This window comes from Myotis daubentonii, chromosome 1 (assembly GCF_963259705.1).
Source record: "Myotis daubentonii chromosome 1, mMyoDau2.1, whole genome shotgun sequence".
Classification (NCBI taxonomy): Eukaryota; Metazoa; Chordata; class Mammalia; order Chiroptera; family Vespertilionidae; genus Myotis; species Myotis daubentonii.
Window position 1 is genome coordinate 207,148,208 of NC_081840.1, and position 15,409 is coordinate 207,163,616.

Here is a 15,409-nt window from a genome sequence, read left to right on the forward strand (position 1 = left end):
TTTTTAATTTTTTTATAATTTTAAGACCTATCCATGATACTAGATGTAGAACAAGTTCATTTATTTTCAGTACTACTATTGCAGTAATGAATGTACAGCATTTTATTTATCTGTTACCATAACGATGGCCACAGAGGTTGCCTCTAAATCTTCGCTGCCATGGAAAGTGCTGAAATGAGTGTCCTCTCTGTGCACCCATGCAAGTGTTTTCCTAGCATATGCACTTAGGAATGGGCGTGTTTGGCTGTGAGCGGTGTGCGTATTTCACTCCAATCGGAATTGCCGCGTTGCTCCCAACAGCTGCACTGGTGTGTCCTCCAGATCCACGTAGGACGGTTGCTATTCCCTGCCTTTCCCTCAAAATTAGCACTCCTGGATTCATCTTTGCCAACTTGATGGTTGAAAAGTGGCACCTTATTGTTTGATTCTCATTCATCTGATGACTAGGGAGAATGAGCATTTCCTCATTAAACTGTTTACCTCTCTAAATTTCTACTTTAGAAGATCATTCTTTCATTCATTCTCCCATTCGTTCAACAAATGTTTTTTGAGCACCCACTATGTGTCAGGTACCTTAATAAGTACTATAAATAGAGCAGTGAACAACAGGAAAAAATAGTTCCTGCCTTCACATTATACCTGTTGTTTAATAAAAACAAATACATGTACATTCAAAAGGCAGCCATTGCTGTGTGTTCACAATGAATTTATTACATACTAGAGGCCCAGCACGTGAGATCGTGTGAGACCCAGACTCGCCGCCCCGAGACCCGTCCATGAACCTCCTGGTGACTGGTCGTTTGGTCATTAACGGCGTTATGGCCACTGGCCTTTTATAATATAGATAAGACAGATTTATATGAAGTCAATGGTAACAGTTGCTATGAAGAAAGGTAACACACTGAAGAGGGATAAGGACACTGAACTTCATGTTGGGTTTCCTAACTTACTTTTCTGCTTATATGCAAGAATTCCTTGTGTGTTCTGGATATTGATTCTTTGTTGATTATAGACATGGCAAAAATCTTCTAGTCTGGCTGCCTTCTTAATTCTGCCCGTGCTGTTCTTCCTTGAACAAAAATCATTGACCTTGAGGGAGTCAAATTTCATTCATCTTTCCCTTCATGGCTTGTGCTTTTTGGATAGTGAGAACTTCCCACTCACAAAGTTATTCTCCTGCGTTTTCTTCTGTTAACTGCGCAGCTTTCTGTTTTCCATGTAGGTCTCTAATTCGTACGAGGTTTCTTTTTGTCTGTCTTATGAAGGAGAAGAGATCGAGTGTTTTTCATTTCTACCTGGTGAGCACGTTCTCCCAGTGCCACTTACTAGTAGACACGATGCCCCCATTCCTTCTGCTTGGTGATGCACGTGCTCCAGCACTCGGGCTCTGAGACCAGACTTTCCAGAATCTGAGCACAGGCTTCGCCTCTTATTAGCTGAGTAGCATGTTGCATAACTTCTTCATCTTTGAAATAAAGGTAAAAGCCATTGTTATCATAGGGTTGTGACTAATGAATGGGTTAATATATATATTCAGTGCATTGGCAGCCATTATTAAAAATTATGTTACTCTTAGAAATGTGATCACATTTTTTATATGGCCTACTTGAATAGTTCTGGCAAGAGGAACACTATCATAACATAAAGATTTGTCTCTGAGTATTAGGCCTTTCCTGTGTCCTAAATTCTATTTTGTCTAGTATTAAAATGGCTAACTTGGCATTCCTTTGTTTCATGTGGGCCTTGTCTTTTTTTCCCCTAAACCCTTATATTCAATCTTTCTGTATAATATAGTGACTACGGATGCTGTCTCTAAATCCACACTGCTTAACGTTGAACCCTGACTTTACCACTTACCTGCTGTTTTACCTAAGTGATTTAATCTTTCTGTTCCGCAGTACCCTCGTTTGTAAAATGGCAATAATAATGACCCATCTCACATAAGGTTCTTCTGGGAATTGAATGAGTTAAAACAAATAAAGAACTTAAAACATAGTGATCAAATAAGTGTTCTCCTATATTAGCTATTATTATAAATATGTCTGTTTTAGACACCATTTTGCTGGATTTTTTTGTTTGTTTGTTTTAATTCAACCTAAGAATCTGTCTTTCAATCAATGAATTTAACCCATGTATATTTATTGTAATTATTGCTATTTTAGGCCTTGTTTCTCCTGTCTTATTTTGTGTTTTCCATTTATTATGCTTTTTGTTGTTTTTTCCTCCCTCTCCTTTCCACCATCTAAATCAGATTTCTGCTGCTGATTTATAATTTGTGTCTAATCTATATGTGGTTATTTCTAAGTTTTTGATAACCATATTTGTGCTTATTATTTATGTTAGTATGTCTGCCTTTCCCTACCCCACCTCCCAAAGATACTGAAGTAATTTTGTGTGTACATCCAGTGTCAGATCTTTGTTTCTTTGTAAGTAATCTTTGTTTTCTCTCTAGAAGCTTTTAGAAATTTTTCTTAATGTTTAACCATTTTCTTAATTTAAGCATAATATGTCTAGGGGTAAGTACCTTTTTCTTGAATTTCTTTTTGGCACTGTATGAGACCTTTGAATCTAAGGACTTATCTTTCTTTAATTCTGGAAAATTATTAATCATTCTTTTTCATTCTGTCCCTTTTTATTCTCTTCTTGGAGTTCCATTATATATATATGTACCCACCTGTATTCCTTAGTTTCTTTGCATTTTTCTTACAATATTTTCTTTAATTTCCTGCTGTCTTTTGGGACAGTTTATTTAATTGAATTGCACTTTCGAGCACTGTCATATTTACTATTCAGTGTACTACTGGTTTCTTTCTTTTAGCAGTTACATTTTTGTATGACTTATTTTCTAATTGCTTCAATTACATTTTTGTATGACTTATTTTCCAATTGCTTCTACCCATATATTTCCAACGTATTTTTAAATATGTTTTTAATTATTCTTAGAAAGAGAGGAAGGGAGAGGGGGAGATAGAAACATCAATGATAACAGAGAATCATTGATTGGCTACCTCCTGCATGCTCCACACTGGGGATGAAGCCTGCAACCCGAGCACGTGCCCTGATGGGGAATGAAATCGTGACCTCCTGGTTTATAGGTTGACACTCAGCCACTAAGCCACACTGGCCGGACTCGGAGGTTGTGTGGTTTTTTGTGTTTTTTAGTACCTTTTTTACGGTAAGGTCTCTTTGCCATTTAGCTATTGGGGCGGGTGCCTATGCGCAAGTGCACACACACACACACATGCATATTCAGACATACACTGTCAATATGATTAGTCTCTAGTTAAAATATTCTCTGAACCATATAACCTGAAAACAGTAGTAGTTTACCTACAGCAACTGAAATTCCAGAGAGAGGAGTTTTGCATTTAAAATGCATTGCAAAGGGAAATCTTTTTTAAAGTTACTTTCCTTTTTTCGTTGCTGTATTTTATTTCTGTAGAAGCAATCCCTGTATTATAAGGCCCGTTGCACAGTATACCCACAGATACTGCCTTTGGAGGTGAGGAAAGCGCCCACTCTCCAATCATTTGAATAACAGAGTTCTCTTGCCTAGAAGTGGTTGAATGTTTCATTATGTGCTGCATGCTAAGTATCGTTTTTAGGATTAGCTTTATAAGTGGCTGTTTTCATTCCACTAACAAACTGGCGGTGAGTTTCCGGAAGTGTTATGACACTTGTGTAATTTTTGGTGCATGTAACACAGACCTTGTTTTGCCAGATTTTAATTTTTCCTCTACTTAAAACTTTTTAAGAGCCTAGCAAATTATAATTCAAAAAGGAACCAAGTAAGATCTCATAAGTTTTTCTCTTAGGTTTTCCTCTCCTTTTGTAATTTCTTTATTAGTCAGCAGAACATGACTCCATGGGGGATAGGCTGATACTCCCAAGGAGAAATCTTAGGAAGTGTGTTGCAAAGGGAAGTACAGCAGCTCCCGGCACTAATGATCCTGATCCCTAAAGAGTCCCAGGAGCCGCCCGCCAGCTTAGTGAATGCAGGGCTCTGTCAGCACCGGGCGGGCGCTGTATAAAGCACTTCAGGATACCACACGTTACCCTGTATTCCTACATGTTCTATTTTTTTTTCTCAATTCACTTTCTGAAGGCAACTTTATAGTAACCTTTAAGTTTACAGTATAAGTTTTTGAGATCATATTGTATTACCAGTGTAATTTTTGCTGCATAAGGTATTTTAAGGTTATTAAACTAAAACACAATACAGTAAGCTACATTATTGTACCCCTTTTGTCTACCTGTAGAAAGTCCCTTAAAATATTCTTTATTATGTGTCTATGTGTATACCTGCACATTTCATCTTTATCCATATTTCACTCAAAAAGGTGACTTCAGCCAAAACCGGTTTGGCTCAGTGGATAGAGCGTCGGCCTGTGGACTGAAAGGTCCCAGGTTCGATTCCGGTCAAGGGCATGTACCTGGGTTGCGGGCACATCCCCAGTGGGAGATGTGCAGAAGGCAGCTGATCGATGTTTCTCTCTCATCGATGTTTCTGACTCTCTATCTCTCTCCCTTCCTCTCTGTAAAAAATCAATAAAATATATTTTAAAAAAAAAAAAAAAAAAAAAAAAAAAAAAAAAAGGTGACTTCAGTCCTAACCGGTTTGGCTCAGTGGATAGAGCATCAGCCTGCGGATTCAAGGGTCCCAGGATCGAATCCAGTCAAGGGCATGTACCTTGGTTGTGGGCACATCCCCAGTAGGGAGTGTGCAGGAGGCAGCTGATCGATGTTTCTCTCTCATCGATGTTTCTAACTCTCTATCCCTCTCCCTTCCTCTCTGTAAAAAATCAATAAAACATTTTTTTTTAAAAAAAAAAAAAAGGTGACTTCATTGCCCGGCCAGTGTGGCTCATCTCACACATCAAGGGGTCACTGATTCAATTCCCTGTCAGGGCATATGCCCGGGTTTGGGGCTCGGACCCCAGCAGGGGGCCTGCAGGAGGCAGCCAATCAATGTGTCTCTCTCACATCAATGTTTCTATCTTTCTCTCCCTCTCCCTTCCTCTTCCTCTAAATCAATAAAAACATATTTTTTTAAAAGTGACTCATTTAGCTAATCCTATGAAAGGAGTGCAAAATATAATTTGAGCCACTCTATATACTTTCTAGCTTAAATGGTAAAAAAAAAATTTCCACTACCACGATCTCATGTTCACAGGGCTGTGAGAATTACTACATAGCCAGTAAGGAAGGTAATGAATAACATGTGCAGAAACTACAGCCAAAATAATATCTGAAAAGCATATTGCACTCAGTGCACTGTTAGGGCGTATCGCACAGGACCACCCTCTGTTTGTGGAGCCACAGGGAAGAACTCCGGACCCTATGCACACACTGACTGTGGAGTCTTTTTCTGTCGAGGCTCTTCTCCTGAAGAATAAAGAGCAACAGCAGAGGAGAACTGTGAATAATTTAAATCCTGATACAGACCCATAGGTGGTAAAAAATATGTATATATCTAGGGCAGAACACAGTGCTTTTATGATGTTTCTGGATTCTACATTGGGACACTATTGGTATTGGTAAAGTTAAGGTTTTAGATGTGTTCAACCATGGCTGTGTGGGTTTTGACAGACATTTGGAAGAATTAACTTGTGCGGCGAGGTTGTTCTAGACCACCAGTTTTCAACTGATGTGCCACAGGAATTTTTAAAACATGCAGTGCCTGACTATTTAGTCAGGGGCACTGACCTCCTTTGCCTTAGATTCCCCCCGCCACCCCAAAAAATAGCAGCCAACACAACATTAGCCATTGGTGTGCATGAATCTAAATTATACCCTTTTTTGCCAGATAGACAAAAGATATATTTTTTGGTGTGCCGCAGAATTTTTAGTAATTCGTGTATGGGTGCCATGATATGAAAAATGTTGAAAATCACCATTCTAGACTATTGTGGACACTGTACACACGTAGACGCAAGTGTACAAAAGTCGAGAAAATAAACTCTAATGAGTGAAGTAGGTGGCCTTTTATGAAGTAGAAATAAAACCGTAGGAGGGAATATATTGTGGATAATTTTTAATATGTGCTGCTGCTGCTTTTACCTGCCATGAGCTTTCCTTGTCAAGTTCGAACTCATCAAGCAAGCCTCTTGCAGCCAAGCTAGTTTCTACATCCTCTGAAATTATCAAGTACTGGTAATCTGTCAAAAGCTTTGTGCTACACTCACTTTTATTGTCTTGTCGTTTGTTTTGCTATCTTGTAACCCCTTCGTAGCAAGGAACAATTTTTTAAATGGATGCTTTAAAAACATAGATCTTTTAAACTGAATATAGTGTGAGTAACCCGAGTCCTCTCACCCCTTAAACGACATTTCCTCCCTAAGACAGCTGGCAGGTGCCCACAGCACATCATGCCTGGAGCTGGGAGGACCCTCTGTGGTGCACCCCTGCCTTTGCTTCCATGGTTGTGCGTGGTGTTTACCTCTAATCAGTGGGTGCTTGGTCCCTAATCTTTATTCCTCTGCTACTTCTTAAAGTAATCATCCTTTAATTAAGCACGTCATAGGTCTTAGAAATAACAATCTAGTCCAAAGAAAACCAGGTAGAATGCTCTCGAGAGACTTTTTTGAGTTGCTAAAAACTTTGCTTGTTGAATTGGGGGTGGGTCATATAATAAACTTGGGTGAAGGGCATCATTACATTCTAGTCTTCACATTAATGAAACCAACCGTGGATTGTGCCTGGTGAGGGAGGCTTCTGCAACCAAAGTACGCAGAATTTTAGGCGGCTGACCCCGATGCCAAGTGAGGTTCTTTGCCCTGCGTCACAAGTTTGTACATTTCTCTTTTGAGTTAGATGTTTTAAGTAAGTATATTTTATTTTTTATGAGTCCCCACTTAAATTTGACATCTTTCTTTAGCAACCAGCTGCTATTTCAAACCCTTCAGTTAGGAGGGCTTCCACTGTTTCTTGAATCTTCTTCCAAACCAGTTGTCTGCTTTTCGCTTGATAATAGAAGCAGATGCCTTAGCCAGTCACAGCGGCAGTGTGATGTGGGGAATGTCTGTGACTACATCATCAGATATTTTTTTAAATGGGTGTTGTCCTTGCCAAGGGGATTTGTATTCTGTCTTTAACACCTGAGTTAACCACACCCACCAGGCTGGTGTAAATTCGAAGCCAGTTCTAATCTGGGGGTATTGAAAATCGCAGTGTGAAGCAGAGAAAGCAGTGGTTGGTTGCAGTAGCCCTGAAGTTAGACAACCAAGTTCTGCCCGGCCGGAGTGGCTCCGTTGGTTAAGTATCATCCTGTACACGAAAAGGTTGCCGGTTCCGTTCTCAGTCAGGACACATACCACCTGGGTTTCGGGTTCAATCCCTGGTTGGGGCGCTTATGGAAGGCAACCAATCTGTTTCTTTCTCACATCGATGTTTCTCTCTCCCTCCCACCTTTCCTCTCTCTAAGTATGTCCTCGGGTTAGGATTAAAAATAAAAGAAGAAAACAAAGTTTAACCTGGCTCTTTTCAGAACCTTCTTTAAATCACTAACATTAGCTGCTATGCAGATATGTCTCCTTTAGGACACATTGACTTATGAAAAAAGGTACCACTGTTTTCTAGCTCCATTGATGTACCATGGTGTGACTTCACATGTGTTTACACTGTAAGACTGTTAAATCGTGAAGAGAATTTGATCAATGTTTTCAAATATTTCTCTCTTTTTGTGCCCATTTCCCATTTGCTTTTTAGTCCATTTCTTGCTGAGCATTCTTTTGTGACACTAAATGTCAGCTGTAGTCTCCGCCTAAAACATTGGCCTAGAGCTAGTGGACTTCGGTTTATATTCGCCTATTAAGAAAAAATTAAATAAACTTCAAAAATGACATGAAAATTGCTTCAAAGTGAGCTAAGGGGGCTCGCATGCAAAAGCTCATTAATGGCCTGAGGCTCCTCCGTTGCCTGGTATTCACAGTTGTGTCGTTTTGTACAATTGCTAGACTCTGAAAGGAGATTTAAAGAAAGAGTTAAAAATAAGTCTTTCATATAGCAACCTTTTACTGAGGACCTATCTGGGATCAGCACTAGGAATACAAAGGCGAGGAGACAGGTTCACTCTGCAAGCAACTCCCAGCCTGATGCAATGATTCTCACACTTGAAATAAAACCCACGCGGCTCTGGCTGGATGAAGCCTTTCTGAAGGGCAGTGGGCCTCCTGAAAGTACATGTTGGTGCCGAGGATCCACTGCTAGGAATGTTTCCTAAAGAAATCATCAGGAAAATGTGCAAGATGTTGAGTCTTTCAGAGTAATGATCTTCATTTTTAGATGGAATAATAAATGATTTACCAGATGTTCCAGCAGATATTAGGAGGCGCCTCCTCCACTTAACCTTAATAAAGAATTTAGCTGTGAGTTGTTTTTCTTGTCCAACATTGTGTGATAGTTGTTAGCATTGAATCACAGTCTTCACTGTTTACTGAGCCAGTTCACTGTTTAGTTTTCCTTTCTTCTTAATCGCCAAGACAGTATTCGTAATATATTAAGTTCTTTACACTGACGCATTCTGTCTTTGAGCCCTGCTGTAATTGTTGTGGGGTTTATTTCTTAAGTGGCTTTTAAAAGTCTGTAATAAGATGATCCGTAGTTAATACCAAAAAGGGTTTTAGTTGGGCGCTGCCGTCCTCTGCCCTGACCCTACAGTTACGCAGGTTGCTTGAGTCTCCTTGGCCATTCGTCAGTAGCTTTGGAAGAAAACTGAGGCACAGGAGCTGTGCAACCAAGTGCTTGGCATTTACTTTGGTTGATTCACCCTGGTGTCTGAGAACAGGTCGAGAGATTAGCCAATGCCCTACTGTTAATTTAAGTAGAGTTTTAAGTTGTTTTAAATGTATATTACATTGTCTAAGTTCACCTTTCGGTGGCTCAAAACTTTTGTTCTCCAGAAATAGTACAGGTTCTAATAAGTATTTGGACTATAGTTTAATAGCCTTTCTGACCTTTTCATTCACAAGTGAAAACTTAGAAATGCTGATGTTATTTGTTAGGAAGTAATGGCATTTCTGAACTCAGATGTTATTTCTTTAACAAGTTAATGGACACTTGTTAGAGAAATAAACTAGTTCTGGTAAACTGGTAAACTAGTGCTTAACAAGGTGTCATAGCTTCTGTTTATCTCCTAGAGATTTGCTTCCAAGATTTTCGTTTTCTTTTTTCCCTTGAGTTGGCAACCAGGTTAACAGAGAACCAAATATTTGCAAACCTAAGACTTTTCTGGAATGGTTTTTCCTAGAACTACATACTCACTTGTTCTTATTCTTTAAGACAATTGGCATTTTAAAATTCTTTTTTATTTTCCAGAAAACAGAGCTAATTGATCATTTGTTCTAATTTAAGGGTTTCTCCCCTTCAAAAATCTGAAGTCGTTGAGATGGTTAAGAAGCAAGTCAAAGTCATAACACTTGCAATTGGTGATGGAGCCAATGATGTCAGCATGATCCAGACAGCACATGTCGGCGTGGGTATAAGCGGGAATGAAGGCCTTCAGGCAGCTAATTCTTCTGATTACTCCATCGCGCAGGTAAAGATCATTTCTGCAGTCACACCCTTCATCTCAGCTGACACTAGGAAAAGGGAAATACTAATTTTTTTCCCCACTCTTATTTTTAGTTCAAGTATTTGAAGAATTTATTGATGGTTCACGGTGCCTGGAACTATAACAGAGTCTCCAAGTGCATTTTGTACTGCTTCTACAAGAATATAGTCCTCTATATTATCGAGGTAATCACCAGTTAAGTTTTAAATCCTTGTCACTTGCATAGATATGTAAAGACATTTTCTTTATGAAGACATGTTCTCATTTTAATTATTCCATTTGCCTACCTTGTATAACTGCTAAACATGCTAAAACAAAAAGTTTGTCAGCCCTGGAGAATAATTCATGTTTAAATTCTGGCTAAAAAAGTTATATTGCTTGGGTAAGAAATGTTGAATTTGAATTGCTAATGAAATAATGTTTTCAGTTTTAAAAAGACTACAAACTATAGAATTTTTTATGAAGTTCAAAAACATACAAAAGAAACCAGTACACTATTTAGGGATATACACATGGAAACTGTATTTTAAAAGACAGTGAAGGGAATGATAGACATAAAACTGAGGATAGCAGTTCTGCTGGGGGTGGTGGTTAAAGAAGCAGAAGCAGGCAGGATACGTAGGCAGTTTCGCTAATATTGGTCATCCTGTAGTTCTTATTATGTTTCAAACTTAGACACTTATATACAAGTATCCCTTGCTACCCAGATCTGTTTTGGTTTCTGAGTTTGGTTGGTAGCAGGAGTTTAGATAATGAGGAATGAGTCTAAAAGCTATCAGAATATTTAGTTCCTGTGCCTGGACAGCGAGAAATTCCAAATTCCTTTTCATATATCAAATATAACATCATTTTGGGGGGAGTCTTGGGGGACACAAACATTTAGTCTGTAAAATCATTTTTTAAATGAAAACTTAACCTGAGTTGGGAATATCACTTCTAAAGGGTAGTATGTTGTCCTACAAACAGTTTCACAGCACCCACTGGATGCCAGGCCCCATTGTTCTTGCTGTCCTCCATCCAGGAGCTGGGCAACAGAAATAATAATGCCAGCCACCCATGCAATTCTGGAAGCCACATGAGCAACAAGTAAACATTAAAGCCTACATTAACTTTTAAATGATATTTTATTTAAGTCAGTATATGCAGTATTACCATTTCAACGTATAATCACCTTAAAAATTTTTAATGTGATATTTTACATTCTTTTTTCATACTAAGTCTTCAAATTCGGGTGTTGATCTATCAGTGGCTACCATAGTGGACAGCAAAACACCAGTGCATGAATAAGTGAACTGAACGGTCAATCGGGAAGTGATAGATAAATCATGTACCTTTCATTCACCTATGGCCATTTTATCCTCAGAAGCTATATTTGTAAAACACACTCTAAATCTTATCAGTTTCTTGCCCCTCTTGCAGCTTCGCAGAGCATGAAGATAAGCTCTCCGTAGCTTGTTAAGAAAACCCTCTATCTGCCCCTCCTGTGAGGAGATCCACCTTCACCCTCATAAATATGCCCAGAGCTTCCTTACAGATGTTTGTTTATGCCACTTTGACCTCTAACTTGCTGGCTGTTCCTCCACAGCTGTCAGATGATACACAGCCTAGCACCCCAACCAGTGTGGGGCGTGTGCAGGAGGCAGCCAATCAGTGATTCTCTCTCATCATTGATGTTTCTATCTCCCTCTCCTTCCCCCTTCCTCTCTGAAATCAATAAAGATATATTTTTTAAATATATATATATACTAGAGGCCTGTTGCACGAAGAGATTCGTGCAACAGGCTTTCCCTTCCCGACTGCCGGCACTGGTTTTCCTCCGGCACCCGGGACCCAGGCCTTGGCTCCGGGCGGGAGCCGCCTTCGGTCTTCGCTACACTGCTTCCCGCCTATGTATGCAAATTAACCGCCATCTTTGTTGGGTTAATTTGCATACTCTCCTAATTGGCTGGTTAGCGTAGCGAAGGCATGGTAAATGTACATGTTTGTCTGTTATTAGGTAAGATAATATCCCATGCTTTACACCAGAGAAGTAACACTGTCAACAAAACAAATCTAGATTTCACACTGACCCTAATGGCAGGTTAGCTGGGAACTGTTGTGTATTTGGTTCAGCTGTTCTTTATGCCTTTGTAAGAATGCTTGTCTCCTTATTAAAATGTTGACTTAACATATTTCTTAATATAAGTTAGCTGCTAAAATTGAAACTTAGTTTTCAAGTGTGCAGGCAATTTTATTTATTGGTCACTAAAAATCTATACTTAGGTTATAACGCATTTGGTAAAATAAGCAAATACTTGGAAACAAACAGGATAATCTGTGAACTTCCTTATTGCTCATTTCTGTTGATTTGGTCTATAGTAGTCTGTGTTTTGAAGCAAAACACACCTCTAAAATCGCTTATGAGATCCAAAAACTATATTGTTATTGTATATATAAATTTGTGATTTTTTTCTAAAATAATTACTATAGTTACTAGCTTTTCTAATTATACTTTTCTCATTCAGAATAATATCAATTTACATAGTTTACTTACATATATTTTTGAAGATACTAGGAGTTTAAAGCCATTGGTAGCAAGAAATCTGCTTTAAAAATTTCTTATTTTTTTTAAAATCTAGATCATTTGACAATCAGCAGTGAAGTGGGTAAAACTTATGTACTAATAGGGGGAAATAAAATATATTAAACTCAAATGGAAAACTAAATCTGTAATTTCTGTTCCATCCAGAGTTACATGAATTGTGTTTGATTAGCCCTAAATTTCACTTGGCTTTTAATTTAAAGCCTCCTCATGAGATATTTAGCACTGACCAAATTCTTTCAATATCGAACAGGAAGTAAATCTTGACTTGGGGTGTTGAACTACACAATACAGTGTATTATAGAATTATATACCTTAAACCTATATAATTTTACTAACCAGTGTAACCCCAATAAATTCAATTTTTTTTTAAAAAAAGGAAGTAAGTCCTAAACTTTACTGGAAATCTCATTTAAGTTATTTTTCTTTGAGCATGTTATGGAAATGTATTTTGAATATAATTCAACTATCTTGGAAACAAATTGACCTTTTCAATCAATTCCCAGATACCAAACTTTTGCCAGCTAAAACAAGTTCTGCAGATGTTAATGGCTCATGCCAATACTGTGAATGAATAGACAGAAAACACATCATTGAATGTCTCTAGTGAGGACAACTGCCAGTCTCGACTCTCTCCTTTCAGTGTTTTGTGCTGATCAGGCGTGGGAGCAGAGGACTCATTGACTGTTTGTAAGCTGCTGTTTAATATGCAAAAATGCTCCGTGGGGAAAAGGTCTGTGCGGCTTCAACTGCCACGCCTCTGCTGGGACGTGGAACTTAGAAAAGAATACCAGGAGAGGCAGGTCTGGAGTTTCTTTGCTAATGAAGGAATAGTTTGGAGCTCTATGGGTTTTATAGATTATCTGCAAAAACTGCCCTTCCCACTGCTGCAGTGCAGGAATGCCTCTCTCTAGCCTCTCCATTGCCATAAACTTCAGCCAAACAAATAAACGCAGATTTGGCAGGTGGCGGTCTGCAGCACTTACTGATGGTGGCCACTTGCAGCAGCCTAGGTGTTCACTGAAATTACTGGATCTTTTCTAAAGAGAATTTTGTAAAATTTCTTTGAGACATCTGGCTCCTTCCTACCAAGATAAGACCTTTTCTTTCAAACCATTGGTTGCATCCAGGTTTTCTGGTAAGATCCCAAAACATTGTAGTGTTTCTGATTTCCGGAAGCTTTGAGTCAAGTCAGTGAGGTGATATTTTCCCTGCATGTTGTGCTGGGATGTGGCTTTCCTGTGAATTTAAATAATTTAGATGCCTCTCCAGAGGAACCGATGTTTGCTTTCTGCACCTGGTTTGGGTTGAGTCAAAGGAGGGACTTTTATGTATCTATAATGTGAGCTATGTTTCCAATGTATCGTGTAACTACAAATCTCGCTAACTTGACATGAGCCTTCTGGTAGACTTCTCTTTCTCTTTGAATGCCCAAATATTTCTGTGAAGGTATATAGGGAACCCCGTTGGAAGGTTATTCTCTTATCTAGTCATTTCTCCTTTTTAAAAAAAGGAATTAGAATACTAACTTTTTTAAATGCAGGGAGAGAATTTCTAAAACCTTCTTTACATCTTTCAGTAGGAAAAATAAAAAGGTAAAAATGTATTCATACCTATCCATTTAAAAATTTCCATCATAAAGCAGTAAATTCATGCATTTTAAAAATAAACTTTGAATCCAGATATGTTGGTTTATTTGCATATTATTTGGAACGTAAAACTCTTCCTAGATTAAGGGAGGTTCTTAAATTTCAAGCTTATACTAGAACATTTGAATCAGCATCTCATGTTTTGTACAAAGAAACTAAACTAGAAGACTAGACACATTTACAAATGTTTACTCACACACAATAAATTTATTCATATACATTTCTTGTATTATTCAGTGATAATGATTGCAGGTGCATTTATAACCATAACCTTTGAGATGATTCATATCCATTACACAAATTTGGTATGCATGTCGCTTAGGCTTTCTTTAGACCAAAGAAGATTAGACTGCGTCTTCATAGACTAGCAAGGCCATAATTGAAGGTTTGGGTTTAATAATTTCTTATATTTCCATTATACCCTTGGAATCCTGAAAGAGCTTGTTTGTATGTAATATCACAGTAGATCACAGTCACCTTCAGAGAGGACATTACCATCACCCAGAGTATCACAAATATGTATTCACATAATCCACATCTCACAGAGATCAAATATGAAAACACAATAGCAAGCGTTGAAGTCTGTCTTGCCGATTTGTGTATACTTAACACTTGAAAAATAAAAAAATAAAAAGGTGAAGTCAGCAGCACCACCCTAAGGAATAAACTTCCATTCACATGAAGATGCTAATAAGTTTTTTTAAAGTTTGCATGCACAAATGAATGCTCCGGCTCCTTGTTTAGGACAGATGTTCAATTTTTTTCTGTAAATACCTTTGGCAAAGCAAGCAATACTTTCAGATTTGACTCCAATTTCTATGCTCTTGTTGTTGTTAATGTGTGTATAACCCTGACACAATTTGGACTTATTTGTCACACGCTATTACTACTTTTGTTTTCTTTTTCATCTCCTGAAGCAAACATTTATTTTTCCACTCCTTCCCACTATAAACAGGAAAAAGATCAGTGTGGGTACAGAAAGTGTTCATTGCGGGGGTCGGCCTGGGTACATACTGATAAGTGGTGAATCTGTAGCAGTTCATGCTTCCATAATGATGTTAAATGAAACGTGAAGTGGAGCAAAGTCCCAGCACCTCCGATTCAAAAATTCGTTTGCCGGGCATACCAAGCCTGCTTTCCTCTGAACAGGTTTTTGTTGTTGTGTTTGCTTTTGTGTTTGTGTTTGTGTCATCTCGTTGCTGGGCCAGACGTTTCACTCTTCCAGATCAACATGATTCTAATTACATTTTAAATAACGTAGGAATTATTGATTTACTAATATCACTCTACGTTATTATTTGTCTTACACATGTTGGATAAAATTTTTCTCTATTGCCCCTTAATTTTATAGCCAACAATTAAGGTTTCTATTTTTAAGAGAATTGCAAAATACGGAAGGACATTAGCTCTGTTAATTAAAGATTTATTTTATCAAAGCATAAACTTAAGTTATAAAATATCTTAATATATAAATTTGGATTTCATATTCTGATGGCTGTAATTATCAAAAACTATTTTAAAAGTGTATATAGTTTGACCTACTAATTCCACTTATAAAAATTCATCCTGGAAAAAAAAGAAAGAAAAGCAAAGAGGCACAGGAAATTTTTGGAGGTGTGTTAGTCTGTT

At 38.1% G+C, this 15,409-nt stretch overlaps 1 protein-coding gene across 8 annotated transcripts in view; it reads left to right on the forward strand.

The window, feature by feature from the left end:
* ATP8A1 (ATPase phospholipid transporting 8A1) overlaps positions 1 to 15,409 on the forward strand; it is a 214,241-nt gene that overhangs the window by 153,882 nt on the left and 44,950 nt on the right. For all 8 annotated transcript variants that reach the window (XR_009449605.1, XM_059672319.1, XM_059672285.1 and 5 more), the window contains 2 exons: positions 9,352 to 9,535; positions 9,625 to 9,735. Coding sequence is in view for 7 of the 8 variants with exons in the window: in XM_059672319.1 (XP_059528302.1) it covers positions 9,352 to 9,535; positions 9,625 to 9,735 (295 nt within the window). In the remaining variant the exon portion in view is untranslated. The remainder of the gene's footprint in view (positions 1 to 9,351; positions 9,536 to 9,624; positions 9,736 to 15,409) is intronic.